This window comes from Chelonia mydas, chromosome 6 (genome assembly GCF_015237465.2).
Source record: "Chelonia mydas isolate rCheMyd1 chromosome 6, rCheMyd1.pri.v2, whole genome shotgun sequence".
NCBI lineage: Eukaryota > Metazoa > Chordata > Testudines > Cheloniidae > Chelonia > Chelonia mydas.
In genome coordinates, this window is record NC_051246.2 from 62,436,853 (window position 1) to 62,456,064 (window position 19,212).

At 46.9% G+C, this 19,212-nt stretch overlaps 3 protein-coding genes across 14 annotated transcripts in view; 1 reads left to right on the forward strand and 2 right to left on the reverse strand.

Annotated features, from left to right (window-relative positions):
- Positions 1 to 503, reverse strand: part of CELF1 (CUGBP Elav-like family member 1) — a 104,071-nt gene extending 103,568 nt beyond the window's left edge. For 4 of the 6 annotated variants that reach the window (XM_007054272.4, XM_007054271.4, XM_027832390.3 and 1 more), the window contains exon 1: positions 383 to 503. The gene's annotated coding sequence lies outside the window, so the exon portion shown is untranslated. The remainder of the gene's footprint in view (positions 1 to 382) is intronic. The other 2 variants (XM_043548642.1, XM_027832373.3) reach the window with 2 other exon arrangements.
- On the forward strand, positions 1 to 11,187 carry PTPMT1 (protein tyrosine phosphatase mitochondrial 1). 5 transcript variants are annotated; one of them, XM_043548648.1, is made up of 4 exons: positions 1 to 135; positions 1,039 to 1,119; positions 7,865 to 8,056; positions 10,939 to 11,187. In XM_043548648.1, the coding sequence occupies exons 1-4, from the start codon at positions 22 to 24 to the stop codon at positions 11,128 to 11,130; spliced, it is 579 nt and encodes a 192-aa protein (XP_043404583.1). In that variant the 5' UTR covers positions 1 to 21; the 3' UTR covers positions 11,131 to 11,187. The 5 variants fall into 5 exon arrangements, with proteins under 5 accessions (XP_043404583.1, XP_043404582.1, XP_043404584.1 ...); XM_043548647.1 differs by lacking the exon at positions 1 to 135 and adding an exon at positions 311 to 629; XM_027832406.3 differs by lacking the exon at positions 1 to 135 and adding an exon at positions 560 to 939.
- Positions 10,230 to 19,212, reverse strand: part of KBTBD4 (kelch repeat and BTB domain containing 4) — a 12,760-nt gene continuing 3,777 nt past the window's right edge. For all 3 annotated transcript variants that reach the window (XM_027832341.3, XM_007054269.4, XM_037900238.2), the window contains exons 2-4: positions 18,349 to 18,969; positions 13,918 to 14,024; positions 10,230 to 13,325 (exon numbers count right to left, since the gene is read on the reverse strand). In XM_027832341.3, coding sequence (XP_027688142.1) covers positions 12,465 to 13,325; positions 13,918 to 14,024; positions 18,349 to 18,940 — 1,560 coding nt within the window. In that variant the 5' untranslated portion in view covers positions 18,941 to 18,969 and the 3' untranslated portion in view covers positions 10,230 to 12,464. The remainder of the gene's footprint in view (positions 13,326 to 13,917; positions 14,025 to 18,348; positions 18,970 to 19,212) is intronic.

A 19,212-nucleotide genomic window follows, 5' to 3' on the forward strand; every position in this document is an offset into this window, starting at 1 on the left:
CGGCCCTAGCCCACTCCACAAATGCGAGTTATCGGGGGACCTGGGTGCCTGCGAGACGTTGTGAGCCGCTCAGCCAGCTCCAGGATCACCGCAGGGCAGGGCACGGCTCTGGGCACGGAGACTCCGGAACAGCAGGCAAGCGGGGGGGCTGCCCCGAACGCCCCGGGCACCGGCTCTCGCCCAGAGCCCTTTCAGTGGGGCTAGCGAGTCCCCATCCGCCCCACGGGCAGAGACACAGCGGGGGAAGCACCAGGCCGGGGACCAGCCGAGCAGGTAGCTCCGTACGGGGAGGGGACCAGAGAGGCCCAGGATAGCCCCTAGCCAGGGACTCAATGGAGGGGGAGGCCAGTCCCGTTACCCGGGATGGGCGGGTCTCACTTACCGTTGGCTCCGCGCTGTCCCTGCCCGGCCCGGGCACCTCCTGGCGGCCGCCGCCCTCACCTGCCCTGGGGATCCGCCCGCGCCCCTCTCCGCTCCCTCCGCCTCAGGCCGGCTTCGCAAGATGGCGGCGCTTCCGGAAGAGACCATGGCGGGCCCGGGGGCAGCGAGACAGGAGAAGGCGCAAGCTCCAAGGCCCCTCCCGCCTAGTGAGCCTGTCCGGCTCCCACCGCCTCCCTTCCGCCCGGGCGGTGAGCCCGTCCGCCCCCCAGCTCGCGCTCCCAGCTCGCCCGTCCGCATGCCCTCGCTCCCCCAGCACAGTGAACTCGCCCGCCCTCCTCTCACCCCTCGCCGCCGAGCAAACGCGCCGGCCCGGCTGCGGCCGCCAGGATGGGGGTGGCGGTAGTGCTGGGCTCCGGGGCCGCCCGGCTCTTCTTCTACCCGACGCTGCTCTACACCCTGGTGCGGGAGCGGCTGCCCGGCTCCCAGCGGCCCTGGTTCCACCGCATCGACCGGGCCGTGCTGCTGGGGGCGCTGCCGCTGCGGGGACGGAGCCGCAGGGTAACGGAGCACAGGGCGGGAGGGTCTGGGCGGGGGGCGGCGCGGGCTCTCACCCGCCTGCCCGCGCCCGGCCGGCTCTGACTCTGTCTTCCCCCGCAGCTGGTGGCGGAGGAGAACGTGCGCGGGGTGCTCACCCTGAACGAGGAGTATGAGACCCGCTTCCTCTGCTGCTCCGCCCAGGTGAGCCGGGGCCTGGGCCAGCCCCGCACCTGTGGGGCCCTCTGCTCCGCTGGGTCGCAGGGCGGTGTGAGCGGTTTCGTGGGGAACGTCCCCGTCCCCCGGCAGGGCTGCGGTGTGGCTGTCCCGAGCCCCTGAACTCCTCCGCCCTGCCAGCTGGGTGGGTGACTTTTCTCTCTCCCTGGGCAGAATGGCCTGGACCGTTTAAAGGCAGCTGCCTTTCAGCCCAGGAAGATCCGTTACTCCCCTGAAGGGAGAAGCTCCCAGTTCTAATCCCCCGAAGGCTTTCTAAACCTGTACTCGCTGTGCAAAGTTTGAGCGTTTTAAGACGATTTCTAGTTGAACAGTGCTAAGTGCTATATAGTAAAATGTTTGCTGGGGGGAGTTTGGTTTGTGGAAAGGGAGTATTCAGTCCAGCCCTTTATTTAACACAGGAGTAATAAATTAATTTAGTGCTGGAAAGAGACACATCTAGTATAAATTGTCAGCCTAAGTTTCTATGGGTTGCCCTGAAGAAATTCCCCATAGAGGTTAGAGAGGTGTTTATTCTTGTGGCCTGTTTACTTTTGTGCCTCTTCTGAAAATGCCTAGCAGCAGGCCAGTTAACATCTACTGTAACCATGACATCTAACAGAAACTGGACCAACTGTCCTAATCTGGCCATCACTTATTATGGGTGTGCAGTCAATGTGCTTGGAGCTGTACAGCACACAATCCCTGCAGCCTGTTAGAGAAGACAGTTCAATCTTTCATACTACCTGATGAGGTGAAGATCAAATCTCAAACCATTGTGGACAATTCTAACTCTTGAGTTCTGTACTTCTCTGGTGGGTTGACTTTGATAGACTTTGTTCACCAATGACCTGGGCCAGATTTGAAACTATCTGTGAAAGGCTGTTTATGTCCTTGCCAATCCCTAGAGGTATCCAAACTTGCCACATTAATGAAGCTCCAGAGAACCTCTGAAGCACAGTTACAACCAAATATTTCTGACAATAGCAAGCAACATCAGTTTCCTAACATCAGATGCTCAAAGTGACTAACAGTTGAAGTTAGAAGCTCTGGAGTAACATGATGCATGATTGGCGAATATGGAATAAGCAGGGTAGTTCCTGCTGTAGAAATGGAAATGTATGAGTTTAGAGCTGTCTGATCTGCTTTCTTGTCAGACAGCAACCAGCAACATGATGCATCTGAGGAAGGAATAACACTAACCCTCAGCATGTATTTTTGCCATACTGTACCACAAGTGAAATCTTATTCTGCCCAGTCCTGTTGGGACTAGTTCCCAACCTAAATAATGAGGGGTTGAAAGTCCTGTAACATCCTTTGTACAAAGCTGTTTCCTACTGTGATCTCTTGCGGCAATACACTCCAGAATATATAGCACCATAGCTCTACCCTTTTAGAGGGAATTAAGACTGGATTTCTTCACCCAGAAGCTGACAGTCAACATTCAGTTTAACAAAATAATAAAAAAAAACATGGTGGTGAGGAGGAAGAGAGTAGCAACATTGGAGGAGACAGAAGTTGAGGAGTATTAATTCTATGTTTCATAAAAATTTCTTCACGGATTGTAGCATTGTTCCCCTAACTTCAGAGGGCACCTCTTGCTCCCAGATGGAGAGCCCAATTGGCTTTCTCTGTACCACTTCATATATTAACCTCTCCTCTTACCCAGTATGTCCATTCTTATGTTCTAGATAAGACCAATGGTCCATGTAGCATAGTATCCTGTCTCTGACCGTGGCCAGTGCAAGATGCTTCAGAGGGAATGAACAGAACAGGGCAATTTTGAGTGATCCTCTCGTCCAGGCCCATTTCCTGGCAGTTGGAGGCTGAGGGACTCCTGGAGCCTGGGGTTGCATCCCTGACCACCTTGGATAATAGCCATTGATGGACCTATCCTTTATGAACTTATTTAATTTTTTTTTGCACCCAGTTATACTCTTGGCCTTCATAATATCCCATGGCAATGAGTTTCACAGATTGACTGACTGTGTATTTTGTGAAGAAATACTTCCTTATGTTTGTTGTAAACCTGCTGCCTATTCATTTCATCTGGTGACCCTAAGTTCTTGTGTTATGTGAAGTGCTAAATAACACTTTCCTATTCGCTTTCTTCATAGTGTTCATGATTTTATAGACCTCTATCATATCCTACCTCAGTCATCTCTTTTCTAAACTGAACAGTTCCAGTCTGTTTAATCTCTTCTCATGTGGAAGCTGTTCTATACCCCAATCATTTTTGTTGACCTTCTCTGCACCGTGTCCAATGCTAATTATCTTTTTTTTGAGATGAGGTGACCAGAACTGAATGAAGTACTCAAGATTTGGGCGTATAATGCATTTATATAGGGGCACTGTGATCTTTTTAGTCATCTTTTCTATCCTTTTCCTATTGCAGCTTAACATTCCATTAGCTTTTTTTAACTGGTGCTGCACATTGAGCAGATATTTTCAGAGAACTATCCACAATGACTCCAAGATCTCTTTCTTGAGTGGTAACAGCTAAATTAGACCCCATCATTTTGTGTGTATAGTTCGGATTATTTTTTCCAATGTGCATTGTTTGGCATTTGTCATTGAATTTCATCTGCCATTTTATCATCCAGTCACCCAGTTTAATGAAACCCTTTTGTAGCTCTTTACAGTCAGCTGTGGACTTAACTAACTTGAGTAATTTTGTATAGTCTTCAGATTTTGCCACCACCACTGTTCACCCTCTCTTCCAGCTCATTTATGCATATCTTGAACAGCACAAGTCCTGGTACAGATTCTTAAGGGAACCTGCTATTTACCTCTGTCCACTGTGAAAACTGATAATTTGTTCCTATTCTTTGATTCCTATCTTTTAAGCCGTTACTGATCCATGAAAGGACCTTCTGTCTTATCCCATGGTTGCTTACTTTGCTCAAGAGCCTTTGGTGAGGGATCTTTTCAAAAGCTTTCTGAAAGTCTAAAGCACAGTAGATCAACTAGATCACCTTTGTCCACATGCCTGAGGAATCCCTCAAGATTCTAATACATTGGTGAGGCATGATTTCTCTTTACAACATGTTGACTCTTCCCTGACATACCAGGTTTATCTACGTGTTTGATGATTTTGTTTTTGATTATAGTTTCAACCAATTTGTAAGCATACTGAAGTTACGCTTCTCGGTCTGTAATTGCCAGATCGCCTTTAGAGCCTTTTTTAAAAATAGGCATTATATTAACTACCTTCCAGTCATCTAGAACAGACGATGATTTAAGCAATAGGTTATATACCATTGTTAGTAATTTTGCAATTTCATATTTGAATTCCTTCAGAACTCTTGGGTGAATACCGTCTGGTCCTGGTGACTCATTACTGTTTAATTTATCAATTTGTTCCAAACTGTCCTCTATTGACACCTCAATCTGGGACACTTCCTCAGATTTGTCACCTAAAAAGAATGGCTCAGGTGTGGGGGATCCCCCCCCCATATCCTCTGCCATGAAGACTGATGTAAAGAATTCATGTCTCTTCTCTGCAACAACCTTGTTTTCACTTAGTGCTCCTTCACCATCTCAATTGTCCGGAGGCTCCACTGATGGTTTGGCAGGCTTCCTGTTTCTGATAGACTTTAAAAAAAAAAATTGCTGTTAGTTTTTGTGTCCTTAGCTAGTTGCTCTTCTAATTCTTTCTTGGCCTGCCTTATTACATTTTTACACTTGACAGAATTTATGCTCCTTTCTATTTTCCTCACTAGGATTTTACTTTCAATTTTTAAAGAATGCCTTTTTGCCTCTAACCACTTATTTTACTGTGCTGTTTAGCCATCATGGCACTTTTTTTTTTTTTTTTTTTTTTTTGGTCCTCTTACTGTTTTGTTTTGGTTTTTTTGTTGCGGGAGGGAGAGAGGCATTTAGTTTGAGCCTCTATTATGGTATTTTTAAATAGTCTCCATGCAGTTTGCAGGCATTTCACTCTTGTGACTGTTCTTTTTAATTTCCATTTAACTAGCTTCCTCATTTTTGTGTGGTTTCTCTTTTTGAAGTTAAATACTGCTGTGGTGGGTTTCTTTGGCATTTTTTCTCCTACAAGGATATTAAATTTAATTACATTCTGGTCGCTATTACTGAGCTGTTCAGCTAAATTCACCTCTTGGACCAGATCCTGTGCTTTGCGTAGGACTAAATCAAAGGTGCTCCAAGATACAGTCATTTAGTGTGTCTAGAAATTTTATCTCTGCATTCCTTCCTGAGGTGAAATATACCCTGTCAATATGAGGATAGGTGAAATCCCCATTATTGCTTTTTCTGCCTGAGCATTTCACAATCACCATCCTGATCAGGTGGTCAATAGTATATTATTATTCAAGCATGACATTTCTATCCATGGAGTTTCTGTGGTACAGATTAATTCATTTAAGATTTATATTTTGACTATTTCACATATTAGTGCCACTCTCTTACCATAATGACCTACTCTATGATTCTTATATATTTTGTACCCTGGTATTACCACATCCCATTGATTAGAATCATAGGACTGGAAGGGACCTCGAGAGGTGTTCTGGTCCAGTCCCCTGCACCCAAAGCAGGACTAAGTATTATCTAGACGAGTGGTTCTCAAAGCCAGTCTGCCACTTGTTCAGGGAAAGCCCCTAACGGGCCAGACCGGTTTGTTTACCTACCACGTCCGCAGGTTTGGCCGATCGCGGCTCCCACTGGCCGCGGTTCGCCGCTTCAGGCCAATGGGGGTTGTGGGAAGCGGTACAGGTCAAGAGACGTGCTGGCCGCCCTTCCCGCAGCCCCCATTGGCCTGGAGCGGTGAACCGCGGCCAGTGGGAGCCGCGATCGGCCGAACCTGCGGACGCGGCAGGTAAACAAACTGGTCCGGCCCGCCAGGGGCTTTCCCTGAACAAGCGGCGGACCGGCTTTGAGAACCACTGGTCTAGACCATCCCTGACAGGTGTGTCACCATGTTTCCATAATGCTTATTATATCAATATTCTCATTCAATACCAGGCACTCTAGTTCACCTAGCTTAGTATTTAGACTTCTAGCATCTGTATGTAAGCGCTTGTACATTTTGTCAGTATTCAGTTGCTTGCCTTCGTGTGTTATATTTAAATGGGCCTCTTTAACATGTGGCTGTTCCTCACTAGCTCCTACCTGTACTGTACCAACTTCTTTCCTATCCTCCTTGCTAGGATATAGAGTTATGCTCTTTTTAATAATTTCATCCCTAAGGGATGGTTCTGCTTGTACCGTGTGCTCCTCTGTACCTGTCAGCTTTCCCCCAGCCCTTAGTTTAAAAAACCCTCTACAACCAGCAGTCTGGTTCCATTTTGGTTTAGGTGGAGCCCATCCTTCCTGTGTAGGCACCTCCTTTCCCAATAGGTTCCCCAGTTCCAAATAAATTTAAAATCCTCCTCCCTGTACCATCATCTCAACCATGCATTGAGACCCCACGGTTCTTCCTGGCCCTGCACATGGAACTGGAAGCTTTTCAGATAATGCTATCATGGAGGACTTGGACTTCAATCTCTTAACAAGCAGCCTAAATTTGGCCTGCAGGACCTCTTTTCCCTATGTCATTGGTACCTACATGTACCACAGCCCCTGGCTCCTCCTCAGCAGCCTTCACACCCAGCAGGCAATTTACCAAGCAGTTTTCCTGATCATCAGAAACACAACTATCCATGTTTATAATAATCAAATCCTCTACTACTGTTATCCAGCTCTTCCTAGTAACTGGGGTTCCTGTCTCAGGAGGGGTATCCTCAGTGTGAGAGGATACCATGACACCATCTGGAAGGAGGGCCCTAACTATGGGATTGTTTCCCTGTGCTCCAGCTTGCTGTTATCCTTCCAAGACTTTCATCCTCCTTAATAACACAGAGGCTGTCAGAGTGGGGATGGGACTGTTCTATTGTGTAGTGGAAAGTCTCATCTATGTACCTGTCTTCCTGATCTCCTAGAGTTCAGCCACTCTGGCCTTAAGAGCCTGTGCTGTGTCGCTGAGGACCATGAGCTGTTTGCACTGCATGCACACTCATTTCACCTCCCCAAAAGGCAGGTAACTGTACATGCCCCATTCAAGCAATAAACTGGATAGCCCCACTCTGCTGATGGACTTCTGCCTTCGTTATTTTTACTCTTGCAGGCTTTTGGGGGGTGGGGGGTCAGGTTGGGGGATGGACAAAGTGGGGAGTAATTGGCTTAAGTTTAAAATATGTTCGTTAAGTAAATCTGCCCACTTCTTCTCTAAACTCCCCTGTTCGCCGCTCCTCTGGCTTTTTAAACCCCTGACCTCCCTGAGTTAGCCCACCCCCTTTTTCAAGGGATCCTAAAGGGGTCAGGGATTAAAGGATAGCAGGCTAGAGCCTCCTGAGTAAGCTCTCAGCCTAACCTAGCAGGCTGCTTGGTTTAGCACACAGCCCCCACAACAGACCACAACACAAACTAATTCACTCATACACCCTAAGGGTCACTTAGTCTTTTTTTTTTTTTTTTTTTCACCTGGGAAAACTCCCTCACAAAACTTGTGTTTCTAGCATCTAGTCTACACTCCCTCAATCCTTTTTACCCTCTGATAAACATGACAAAGATTTTTCTCACTTCTGTTATGTCTCATTTGTTCCTGTCTTGATTTTCCCCCCCACTAACCTCTACTCCCTTGCACTGCTGATGTACCTCCCTTGCTATCTTGATGGGGCCCACCGTCTCTTCCACCCTAAGCTTGGTGACTGATTCAGTCCTTCTGTGTTCATTACAGGAGTGGGAGGCAATGGGAGTAGAGCAGCTGCGTCTCAGCACAGTGGACCTGACTGGAGTTCCCACATTGGAAAACCTGCAGAGAGGTGTTGAATTTGTACTGAAGCATCGGGAGTGTGGGAACAGTGTCTATGTGCATTGCAAGGCAGGACGCTCCCGCAGTGCCACCATGGTGGCAGCATATTTAATTCAGGTTAGAAGGCTTCTGTACTTAAAGGGGGCACATTTATACCCCAGGCTCCCTGGATATGCAAACTATTGCTGAGATAAGGGGCCATCTCCTTGACAAGTTGCTTCCATTCAGTAAAGTCAGCTGAGTGGATGATAAGGGAAGCTGCTGCTGCATGGGCAACAGGGTACTTTTGATGGAATTCTGCACCCAAAAATTTCTGCACACTATTTTAAAATTCTTCTAAATTGTGCATATTTTATTTGTCAAAATAACACAATATAATCACACCAGTTTCAATTATTTTGGGTCATTTATTTCAAAATACCTGTCAGCAAGTATGTCTGTAACAATACAGACAACAAAAAAGATTCAGGAAATGTTTTTTGATAAATAGATTCCTTACTAGGCATATTAATACAGAACTCTGAGTTAGAATTCATGTAAACTACAATACAGAACCATATTTCCCACACCCCTCAGAAGCAGAGTAAAAGCTTGGGGGAATCAGCGGAAATGGAGGAGCTGAGGGAGAGGGAAATAAATTTCTGGGAAGGAGCCTGGCTGTGAACTTGGAGGGACTGTTGGTTATGGGTGGGAAAAGTATGGAACAGGTTTTTTGGTGGGGGCAGGGAGGGATTGTTAGGGAGCTTCCCCTATGCAGACCCTGACTGACCCCTAGCCTTTCCCAGTCAGGCACATCTGCCCCTCTCCCCATGTGTGTCTGTGCCCTTACCCAGCCTCTCCCCTGTCCCTATGGAGCTCTGCACCTCTCCCCTGTCCTTATGTGTCTCTGCACCGCCCTCCCCCCGGTGGCCCTGCCCAGTCTGTCCTCCCCCACTAGCCCTTATGAGCCCCTCTCTGACCCACAGCACCTGTCTCCTGACCTGGCCTGAGAAGCACTGCGAAGGCAGCTCTCTCCCTCGCTGCAGGGAGCTACAACTTTGTTCCATCACCACAGTACCCTCTGGTGGGCAAAAGGCAGAACTGTAGAAGTTATTTTCTGCGGGGCGCTACTGCTGTTCTTGTGCCACAGCGCCCTCTGGTGGGAAAAAGGTGGAACTGCAGCAACATTTTGGCAGAAGCTTTTTTTTGCATGAAAAATTAGAAATCTCTCAGGGCTCATTAAATATGCATGCGTGCAGTAGTGCAGAATTCCCCTGGGAGTCTGCTCAATGTCCCATGCTTCAAGAGCTAATTTCAAATGTTACTGAGTCTAGGCTGCATAGCCACTTGAGAGGGAACGTTAGAGAATGTGGCTAGACTCCAGGCTCACTGTGGATGAGCTGTTTGCCAGACACTCCCTCTGCTCACGTTGAGGGGGTTCGTAAAGGTGAACATGTAAAACTGCTAGATGAACTGGAACACAGGCTTCCTTTGATATTCCAGTTCTCTGTGCACATTGACACTAGTGTTGGAATGGGTCTCCTGGGGTTCTCAATTTCACCTGCCCTAAGGACCCTGACAGATCACTACTTGCTGGAAGCAAAGTACTAGCGCATGTCACAATGTGGTTTCCATCTTAAGTAGTCTAGCTTGCTGGGCACTCTCCTGTACAGTTATGCCTCTGGCTGCTCAGCTGTCTGCACAGACATAAGCAATGGAAGCTGAATGGGTGAAGTGTTTCTTGACTTCATGTGTAAGTGGACTGCAATTAAATGTGTGAGGCAGCTGTCACCTTTAATTTCCTAGATTATTCTGGCAGATTCTGTGGCTACTAGGCAGAGGACCTAGTCTGTACTCCTTGCTGTAATAAATCCTGACTGGCTCTGCTTCCCTTAGCCCCTACCATGGACAATGAAGAGTGACTCATTGTGACTGAGCAGCTAGCCAATTGAAGAAAGTGGAGCTCTCGGGGGCAAGAAAGAGACCTTGCAGGGCTCAGGCTGATAGGAAGCTTAGTCTAACTAGAAATTGCACAGTTTAACTTTCTTTAAATGCAAAATAAAATGCAGCATTATGGGTAAGAACAAACTCAAGACAGAATAAAGTTGAAGTTCCCACAAACTGAGGCAGATTCAGAACAGCAAAAACTGAAAATATGAGTGCAGCTGTGAAACCCTTTGGCATTTCTACATTTGTGCAGGAATCCCTTAGTACTGCATTCATTAGCGTTTGCTTGAGCAGCGGAGGGAAGCACGAGTAGAGTCAGTCTTTCACCTGTATTAGGAAAGCATATCACGTAAAGTAAAGCTGCTGTGTCTGTCCAGGGGCGCTGTTATGATCAGGGCAGAAGAAGCTGTCCACAAAAGCATGTGAATTTGAGGACATGGATAGGCCCTACCAAATTCACAGCCATGAAAAACACGTCGTGGACTGTGAAATATGGTCTGTTGTATGCTTTTACCTTATACTATACAGATTTCATGGGGGACAGAGCATTTCTCAAAGTGGGGGTCCTGACCCAAAAGGGAGTTGTTGGGGGGAGAGGGGGTGTTATGGTATTGCCACCCTTACTTCTGTGTTGCCTTCAGAGCTGGGTGCCCAGTTCTCAAGGCAGCGCCCTGCCAGCAGGAGCACAACCCCCCTAACTCCTTTTTGGGTCAGGACCCCTACAATTACAACACTGTGAAATTTCAGCTTTAAATAGCTGAAATCATTAAATTTACAACTTTTAAAATCCTATGAGTGTGAAATGGACCTTTTGGTAGGACCCTAGACATGGAGCCTCAAGTAGTCATTTGCATCCCTCTTGTTGAGGGAGTATCCTCTCAGGAGCTCCTATTGAGAGCTGGATGTCTCTCCGAGGTAGGCAGCAGATGATATTCAGTACAAGGAGGGGTAAAGTGAGCCACTTTCCTTGACCACCTAAACTAGGCTCTGGAAGAAAGCTAGGCCCTCCAAATGCCTGTGTTGACCCATCTTTAGACAGGATGAATTTTCATTCAGGATTTCTGCCTTTCCAGCTGTACCAGTGGAGCCCTCAAGAAGCAATAGAAGCCATTGCCAGGATCCGTCCCCACATCCTTGTGCGCCCCAGGCAGGTCCAGATCCTGGAAAGATTTCACAGGAATGTGATTGCTGAGGCAGCTGCAGAGAGTCAGCAAGAGCTACCAGAAACCATCCAACTGCTCCCCACAACAAGAACAAGTTCCTAGTGAACTAATAAGGAACGGTCTGCTGCACAAGCAATAAAGAACTTTTCAGACACATAACAGCAATGGGGAGCTTGTTTTTTTTCTTAACAGCTTCTGGTGTCATGTCCTTACACATACAATACCTGAGCCTAGGGTTACCAACTTTCTAACCGAACAAAACAGAACACCCTTGCCTTACCGCTTCATCCAGGCCCACCCTGCTCACTCCATGTCCCGCCTTGCCCTCCATCGCTCGCTCTCCAACCCTCACTCACTCGCTCATTTTCAACAGGCTGGGGAGGGTCTCTTTTCGACCAGGTGTTCCGGTTGAAAACCGGACACCTGTTTCTGCTTTCACCCCCACACGCATGTCAGAGCACCTGTAAGGGTTTGATCTTCCACCCCTCCCACATAAGTGCCATTATTGCAGGGGACAGAGAGGTGTCTTGAACTCTTCTCACGTTAACACCATCAGTAAAAAAGAAACCATATCTTTGTCCCACCAGACACTTTTATTCAGGCTCTCACCTCAAGGGCTACAGTGCCAGTAGGGAAGGGTATGAGAAAATGAACTTCAGTTTCATCTTTAACCATCGTACAGCTCTGTGGTATAATATCAGCAGGATGGGAGCCCCAGTACTGGGGCTAGAAACCAGCACGGGCACAATAGTATTTTAAGGATAGTTTTCCTCTTTGTGCTGGGTGGCAAAGTAGCAGCAAGCCCATCCCTGACCTCTGCTTCAAGTCCATCTGCCCTAGGTTAGGGCAGAGCACAACCAAGTCAGGGCCTTGGACCCACCTCTGAAATCAGTCTACAGTAGAGTCCACTTTAGTCAGTGCTTCTGGCCTGAAGCCAATCCTGTAGCCTTAGCAAGGAACAGTCATATTAGAGCCCCATTTCAAACTGCATAGAGCTTTTTTAGGGAGTGTACAGGGTGGCCATTCCCTGTGACTAGTGATGGCAGCAGCACATGCAGCCTCCTGGGCTCTTACACTAAAAGGCTGTGACAAAAAGGGGTTTATCTGCTCATGCTAGGGCTTGCTGGTGCTCGATAGTTCTTGGCCTAAGAAGTCTATCTCCTGCAATTTGAGCTTGAAACACAGCTTCACATCAGAGGATCATAGTAACACTATTTAGTCCATCTGGGATTTAAGATGCTGTAAGTCAACTTGGAGAATGTAGTGAAAGGGAAAACAGCCTTACATCCAGGAGACTCATACTGCCTGCAAGCAGGGCTAAAGAGGAGGGGGCACTCTATGGTGGTGTGAGCTGGTCTTGCAAGTGGTAAGGAAACTGGGTGCCTCTAAGCTGTTTTACAGAATGTCCATGTTGTCTTGTCCGTGGGCTTGTCACCTCAAGCCAGCACAAACTGCAGGTTAGTGAGCAGCACCTTGATGCCACTGGTGACAGTCACCACAGAGGTGGCTGGGTTAAGTTTGAAGGTGTTGGCATCTCCCTTCTTGTAACGATCCCGAAAGACATAGATGCTGCCATTACAACTGGCAATTTTCCAGAGGGATGGTACTGAGCTCCAGGCATCTGGCAGGCAGAGTCGGGTGAAGCTATCCAGGAGGGGATTATAGCACAGCAGTGAGTCCCCCTCAGCCACAATGAACACTAGGTCTTTATGCACGGCAGCATGCATGTGCCCTGCAAAAGGCAATACATAAGGCTTCACGTGGCACTTTTCTGTATTGGTGTCGTAGCACTGAATAAGCCGGGAGGGCTTAGTGAAGAAGTCCAGATCATTCTCCTCCCCACCCAGCAGGTATATGATACCATTGAGGTTGGCACCTGCAGCTCCAGAGACAGCTACTTCCAGCTGGCTGGTCTCTGTCCACACATTGTCTCGCACCCTGTAGTATATGACAGCATTGGAGAGAGTGTCCTGCAACGTCTTGCCCCCCAGTGAGTATATAGCATCCTTGCTGGGCACAGAGACAAGGGTGTGTTGGAGCCGGTCACGGGGCAGAGGAGCACACCATTCCCAGTCTACGGTGGCATTGTTACATTTCCACATGCGCCGTGGAATGGAGCCCCCTACAACATACAGGTCGCTGCCATGCTTGCAAGCTGCAGTGATCTGATGGCACAGGCTATTCTGGCCACTCACACTGATTGAGTCATCATCAGCGCAGTGCAGAGAGACAGCAAGTGAGTGCGTACGCGATGACTCCTTCCCGATAAGGTAGATGTGAACGTTCTCCCCAATCTCCTGAGAGAGAGAAGGGATTTTTGTCAGAATCCAGTATGAATTGTGTCACAACACATGTGCCAGGAGCATCCAAAGCTCCATTGCCTTTAGGGAGTTTTGGGGCCCACTAGCTCTGTGTTAAGTCATCTCAGCCTCACTTGACTATAAGGTCTCAGGCTCCTACATCATCCACACCCTGTGCTTCAAGCCTTGTCTAGGCACCTTTTATCCCTGACCTGGTACAATGAGCAGTGCCCTGCACCTGAATCTACACGGTCAGGCTTCAGTTCAGTTAAGGGCTAGGAAATGCTCAGGGAGAAGAATTAGAGTCATGGGAATGCAAAGCTCTAAGCTTTCTAAACTGGCCTCTTATCTGTGTACTTGGAGAACACCAGGCTAATACCACTGATTAGTTAACCCTATTGGCAAGACCAGCCTCAAGGCTGAGGCCATTGACAGTACCTGGGGTTTTCTACCTGTGTGTGCATTCCTGGTATTGAAGCCACAGCTTTTTCAAACACTAAGAGGTCACAAATGAGGGCAGGAGCCCTTCCTCACTGAGTAGGGAACTGAAGCAGTATGATAACTGCATTAACCACGGGGCCATCTATACCTTCAGACTGGATCGCAGCACCTCCGAGAAGCCTGCCCGCTCCTCTTTGTTGAAGTTGATCCAGGTTTCTATGGCAACTGTTGGATTCTGTGAACATGGAACACCATCTGTAGTTTCAGAGACAAAAGAATTTACAATAAATTGACATGCTATTCTCAAGGTGTGAGCTGAACAACCCTCTTCCGCATAACCTCTTTCCCCGCACGAGGACACCAAAAAACCCTATCTTGAGCAAGAGTGAGACTGAGATTTATAAAACCTGGCTAGTATGGCCAGCAGGAGCAACTAGGCACCTGTATCAAGTCTACCTGTTTCAACATCAGGAAACATTGCTTCCTGGGTGACACAGCAAATGTTCTATTTGAGGGGTCCTGTACCGTAAGTCAGAAAGTCAGTGAGCTAATGTCACAGATCTTAGCAAGCACCCATCAAGGGCACTCACTAGGACTGCTGAGAGAGGAATCCAAGCTTCTGTGCTCTGGATCCCCTGGGATGCATTAATTTCTGGAGCCTCAGCAGTGTGCAGCACTGATTCTTCCCTGGGTCCCTCTGGCCCCATTTCCTGGGCACTGATTCTCAGCCTCCTAGCCCTTCCTGGAGATGGAGCTCCTCAGCCCATCTGCCATAGGCCCCCAGGACCAGTGCTTACCCCCAAGATACTCCAGTTACTTAAACATGTCCCTTTCCCATAACACCACCCCAAAGGCATGAAGCTTCTGGTTTACAATTTAACTCTCAGGGGTACGCAGCAGTTGCGAAGCAGTGAACACACACACACACTTTGCACAGAGTCTAACACCTTTTATGCTCTTTTATACTTAATCAAATAAAGAACAAGACAGTAGAGATCACACAAGACAACAAACATCTTAAACACATCAGTCCCTCACTTTCTAGCTCACCCTTCCCTTGCGAGTCCTTAGGGATCATCGATGTCCAGGCTGTCAGGGAATCCCCTGCCTCACACAGTTGTTACGTGGTGGGTGATCTCTCCTTTGTGGACTGGAGAAAAATGTCCCTTGGAGCAGAAAAACTTCTGGACTTTTTAAAACCCATGTCAGCTTCTCCATATGAGCACAAACCCCTGCCAGGTTACTTGCCCATTGCTAAATCAGTTCTTCTGGGCAGGGACCACTCTGGTCTAGAGTGAACAGATTTCCAATGACTGGGAACTCAGAGTCAACTACTCTTTATTGTTCTTTTGCCACCAGTCTTTGGAATCTCAATCCAACATGGAAGCAAACAGACCACAGAGAAAGAAAAAGGCTGCACATTCAAAATGGAGTCTGCAGCTTGCACAGACACAGAGGGTGCATAGTCTCACACAGAATTCATAAACTGTACAGATATATTCCCAACTCATCACACCCTATGCCTGCATCACAGAGTCAGTGTGGGGAAGGAGGGAGACATTGCACCATGATGCTCAGAGAGTAACAAACATCTCCTCACTTAGGCAGAGAGGTTTGCACCTACGGGACTTTTAGATCTCTTGCTGCTCCTGGAAGCCCAACTAACAGACATGGCCAGCACCAGCAACACTTTTCCTCAGCCCGCATTTAGCTAGACAACTGTGATCTTTCTTCTCAGATCTGGACCTCCACTTTTGTTACATACAGGCAGGATTGCTGCAACATGCTCTTCTTGAAGCTTGCCTACTTGTGCTGAACCACAATACACCTGTACTTAATAGGCTGCATGGGTTTTCTATTTGCTTCCACGTACAGTGTTAATCCTTGGTTAAGCCATAAACCCTTGTATCTTTAGTAAATTGCCAACAGTGTGCTAGGTGCTTGCATATAGTTTCAGATGTGACTGCCTGAGAGATGATCGCTCTCCCTATGTGGAATCCTCTCTAGATTCAGCTTTGATTGTGTGAGACATGACATTCCTTCTGAAGGTTCCTTGACTCCGAAATCTGCTTCCTCTGGGCCTGACAGAGCCCCAAGTTAGTTTGCATTCAGTGCGTTAGACAAGACCCACCTATTTGCTCATAATGGGGGAGTTTTTTCTGTTTAGAATTGATCCATTATTACTGGGATTGTCTAAATCACTGGCTGTAGCAACCAACACACAAGTTAAATGTACAGTTTTATTCTGGAAATGTGTCCAATGGCCCAGCAATGGACAAGTTTTATAAATAAATCATCATCTGCATTACATTTGTTTTAATGCTCATCACTAACGCTTGCTTATTTTCCTTGGGCTTCCACTAACTGGGTTGTAGTACAGGGAGTGTTTAAGCTAACACAGCACTTCTGCCAAACCGCACTATGTGTGTATTTCTGTTTGGGGCCCATTTTACAGGCCTACCTGGGTAACACAATTGCACAAGGGGAAAAAACCCACCACAGGTGCCTTTAAACAAAACAATCAAACCAACCTAATCTTGGACAACACACATTAAAATGCCATTATCCTAATCCTATGGTTATTGCATGGTGTCACTAAACAGCCTTAACTCTGCCCTTTAAGTGCCTTAACTGTTTTTTTCTTACCTTAACATGTTTGGATTTCTTTTAAGTGTAACCTTAACTCTGAATTTCCTAGGTTTATAATGCATGTTTTCAGGGTAATTACAAACAACCTGTAGGTTTTCTGTACCCTTGAGTTACTGATATACACTTTCAACCCTAACTCCATCTGAACATAGTTTGTCTGTGGATTTCTTAATTTTTTTTTAAATTAAAAAGTTTCATACATACACTAAACCAGAAAATGCTACCATGCGATATTTCTAACGATTTGTAGATATTCAGCATCAATCTTTATTTTTTTTAATTTTAACTTTTATGGATAGATTCACTAGTACCTCCAAAGCAGTGCAACCTGCCGGTGAGGGTGGGTTCACAGCTGCTTTGCCTCACTGGAGCAGCACAAAGCACCCAAAGCATTCTGGTGAATCTGGCCCTTAATTTGCAGTTGACCTATTGGAGGGCTGCATTAATTAAAATACTGCTAAGCAAAGAGCACCAGGGAGAGCTCAGTCCCCTATTCCCAGTATCACTGAATTTTAAGGACTCCCCCATAGTCCTGCCTGAATTATTCTGGCAGTGCTGTCTCAATACATCGTAGAGCCATCAGAGCAGTATCATGGGGAAGCCTTTCAAGCACTGATGCCCAAGCCAGCATCAAGCCATAGAATTTTTAAAGAGCAGTGGCAGATGGGCCAAGCAATCTACCAGTGAGAACTCTTGACATGTGTCCACTCCTCTTCATACCACTGAATCACTGCAACCAATAACTCCACTTGAGTTACCTGTCTAGTGTATATAATCCTAACAATTAGATACAATTATTTATAACTACACTAAAGTTATACCCTACTTTCTTCAAATATGGCCTATGCATAAAATTTCAATTAATTTTAAAGTATATGGAAAGTTTGAAGAGTCTGCATTATTCTTCTTCTTCTATTGTTAAGATCATTCAGGACAAAGAAAAGGCAGATTAAGAAATGTAACAAAGAAGCACCTCTTTAATTAATTTTAAAACAAGCAAATTAACAGATTTACTTGTAAATACTTTGAAAATTCATTCTGTAGTAGCAGAACGTCCCTGTAAAGTTGGGGATGATGTAATGTATTTTTCACACAAACAAGACATTGAAGCCCTGCTTTAAGTGAAAAATGGTACCAACCTTAATTATGGAGTCGCAACCAGCATCTCCATAATACCAGAAGGAAAAAAACAGTAGGCAGAAAGCATTAAAAGAGAATGAAGGGGCTGGAGACATTCCAAAAATCTGAAGAAAAGCATGTACAATTATAGGCTCCCCTACACCAGCTATATGGCTTGATTGCCTACTGAAAGCCCTACAATATGAGTGGAGCAAAGTGTCTTCTATAGGAAACCAACTTAATATGACACAACACGCGTTTGGTGCTTTACAGACAAAGAAGTCCAGCTCTGAAATGCTTTCTACTGAAATTGACAATTATTTGAGGAAACGCATAATATTATTTAAAATACTACATAGGATGGCAGCTCAACAGATCCTTGAAGGTTAATAAACTACACCTGAGATATCAGTGAGCAGGGACTCCCATAAGGTTTAATGCCAAGCATCCCCTGAAACCTGTGAGGTTGGAGGTTGTTACCCTTTCCCCAGAACTGCGGTGAGATAGACAATATGGCCATATTAACAGCGTCTTTTATGTTAACATGGCTATTGCTCAAAGGTTCGATGCTTCACTGCCAGATGCAGTTACCAAGGCTTCTTTGATTAAGTTATGCTGGATAGTTTGCTGTAGGAAGACTTGCTTTGATCAGCCTCTGAATAAGATAGTTGGATCCCCTGAATGCCATCCTCCTGTCCTTCTTCAAAGCCACTCTGCTGGTTGTTCAGATAATCCCCACAACCCTCTCAGTCACCCCAATTTTCTCTCCACACCCACATCCTGGCTGGTCTCATAAGCCCCCTGTGCCTACCTGTAAGGATGTCTGTCAGCAGGCGGAGAGGTAGGTGCAGGAACTCCTCTGTGTCCTGAAGCTGTGACAAGTGTGACTTGGCACAGTGCTTTGCAGCCGTGTAGAGCTCCATGTCACTGTGTTGATCTGCCAGCCACATAACCTGAAGACAGTTCCTCACCTGCACCGTGCGGGCCAAGAAACGGGAGCACTCCTCAAAAAGGGAAGTCAGCTGGTACATATCTGCCACCTCATATGTTTCCTGCAACTCTTCTGCCCTCAGCTTTACAGTCCCATGGTAAATATAGTCCACCAGGAGTTGGAAAACACTCTCACTAACATCTTGCAGCTCAATCACCCGGTTGTGGGCCTCCTTCAGGTTGGAAGTGAACATGGAACGAAAGAAGCAGCTCTGAGCTGAGAGGACTAGCCGGTGCAGCTGGAATTCTTTGCCTTCCACTGAGATGGTAACATCAGCAAAGAGCTCATCCTCCAGGCAGAGCTTCATAATACCCTGAGCTACGCGGCCTGAGTGAGAACGGTCAGTGAAGGTGTAGTTCACAAAGTAGTTCTCTTCTGTGGAGGAGCCCCCCGTCTCCTCCGACGAGTCCATGTTGCCGCACAGATCTGACCTCCAGCAATCTGTAAAACAATGGCAGTGAGCCTCCCCGCCTCAACTAACAAGATCATGCAGCTCAGGGTACATGCAACTCCAATAGCCAAGAGGAGTTGGTGGGTAGCCAAGCAAACTGCAGCCTAAGTAACATAGCTACTAGAAACTTCCACCTGATCTGCAGTGCTTCCTTATAAGTGCAGCACATGAGGTGCTGTGATTAAAACTGCCACAGCTCTCGCTCCAGTGGTAGCCTCATGCAACAGTGGAAT

Bases quoted from the DNA above. Each gene is read 5' to 3' on its own strand.
- PTPMT1 (XM_043548647.1), top strand. From the start codon at position 333: ATGGAGGGGGAGGCCAGTCCCGTTACCCGGGATGGGCGGGTCTCACTT. The intron at 630-1,038 runs GTGAGCCCGTCC...CTTCCCCCGCAG, and splicing joins GCCTCCCTTCCGCCCGGGCG to CTGGTGGCGGAGGAGAACGT. The intron at 1,120-7,864 runs GTGAGCCGGGGC...TGTTCATTACAG, and splicing joins TCCTCTGCTGCTCCGCCCAG to GAGTGGGAGGCAATGGGAGT.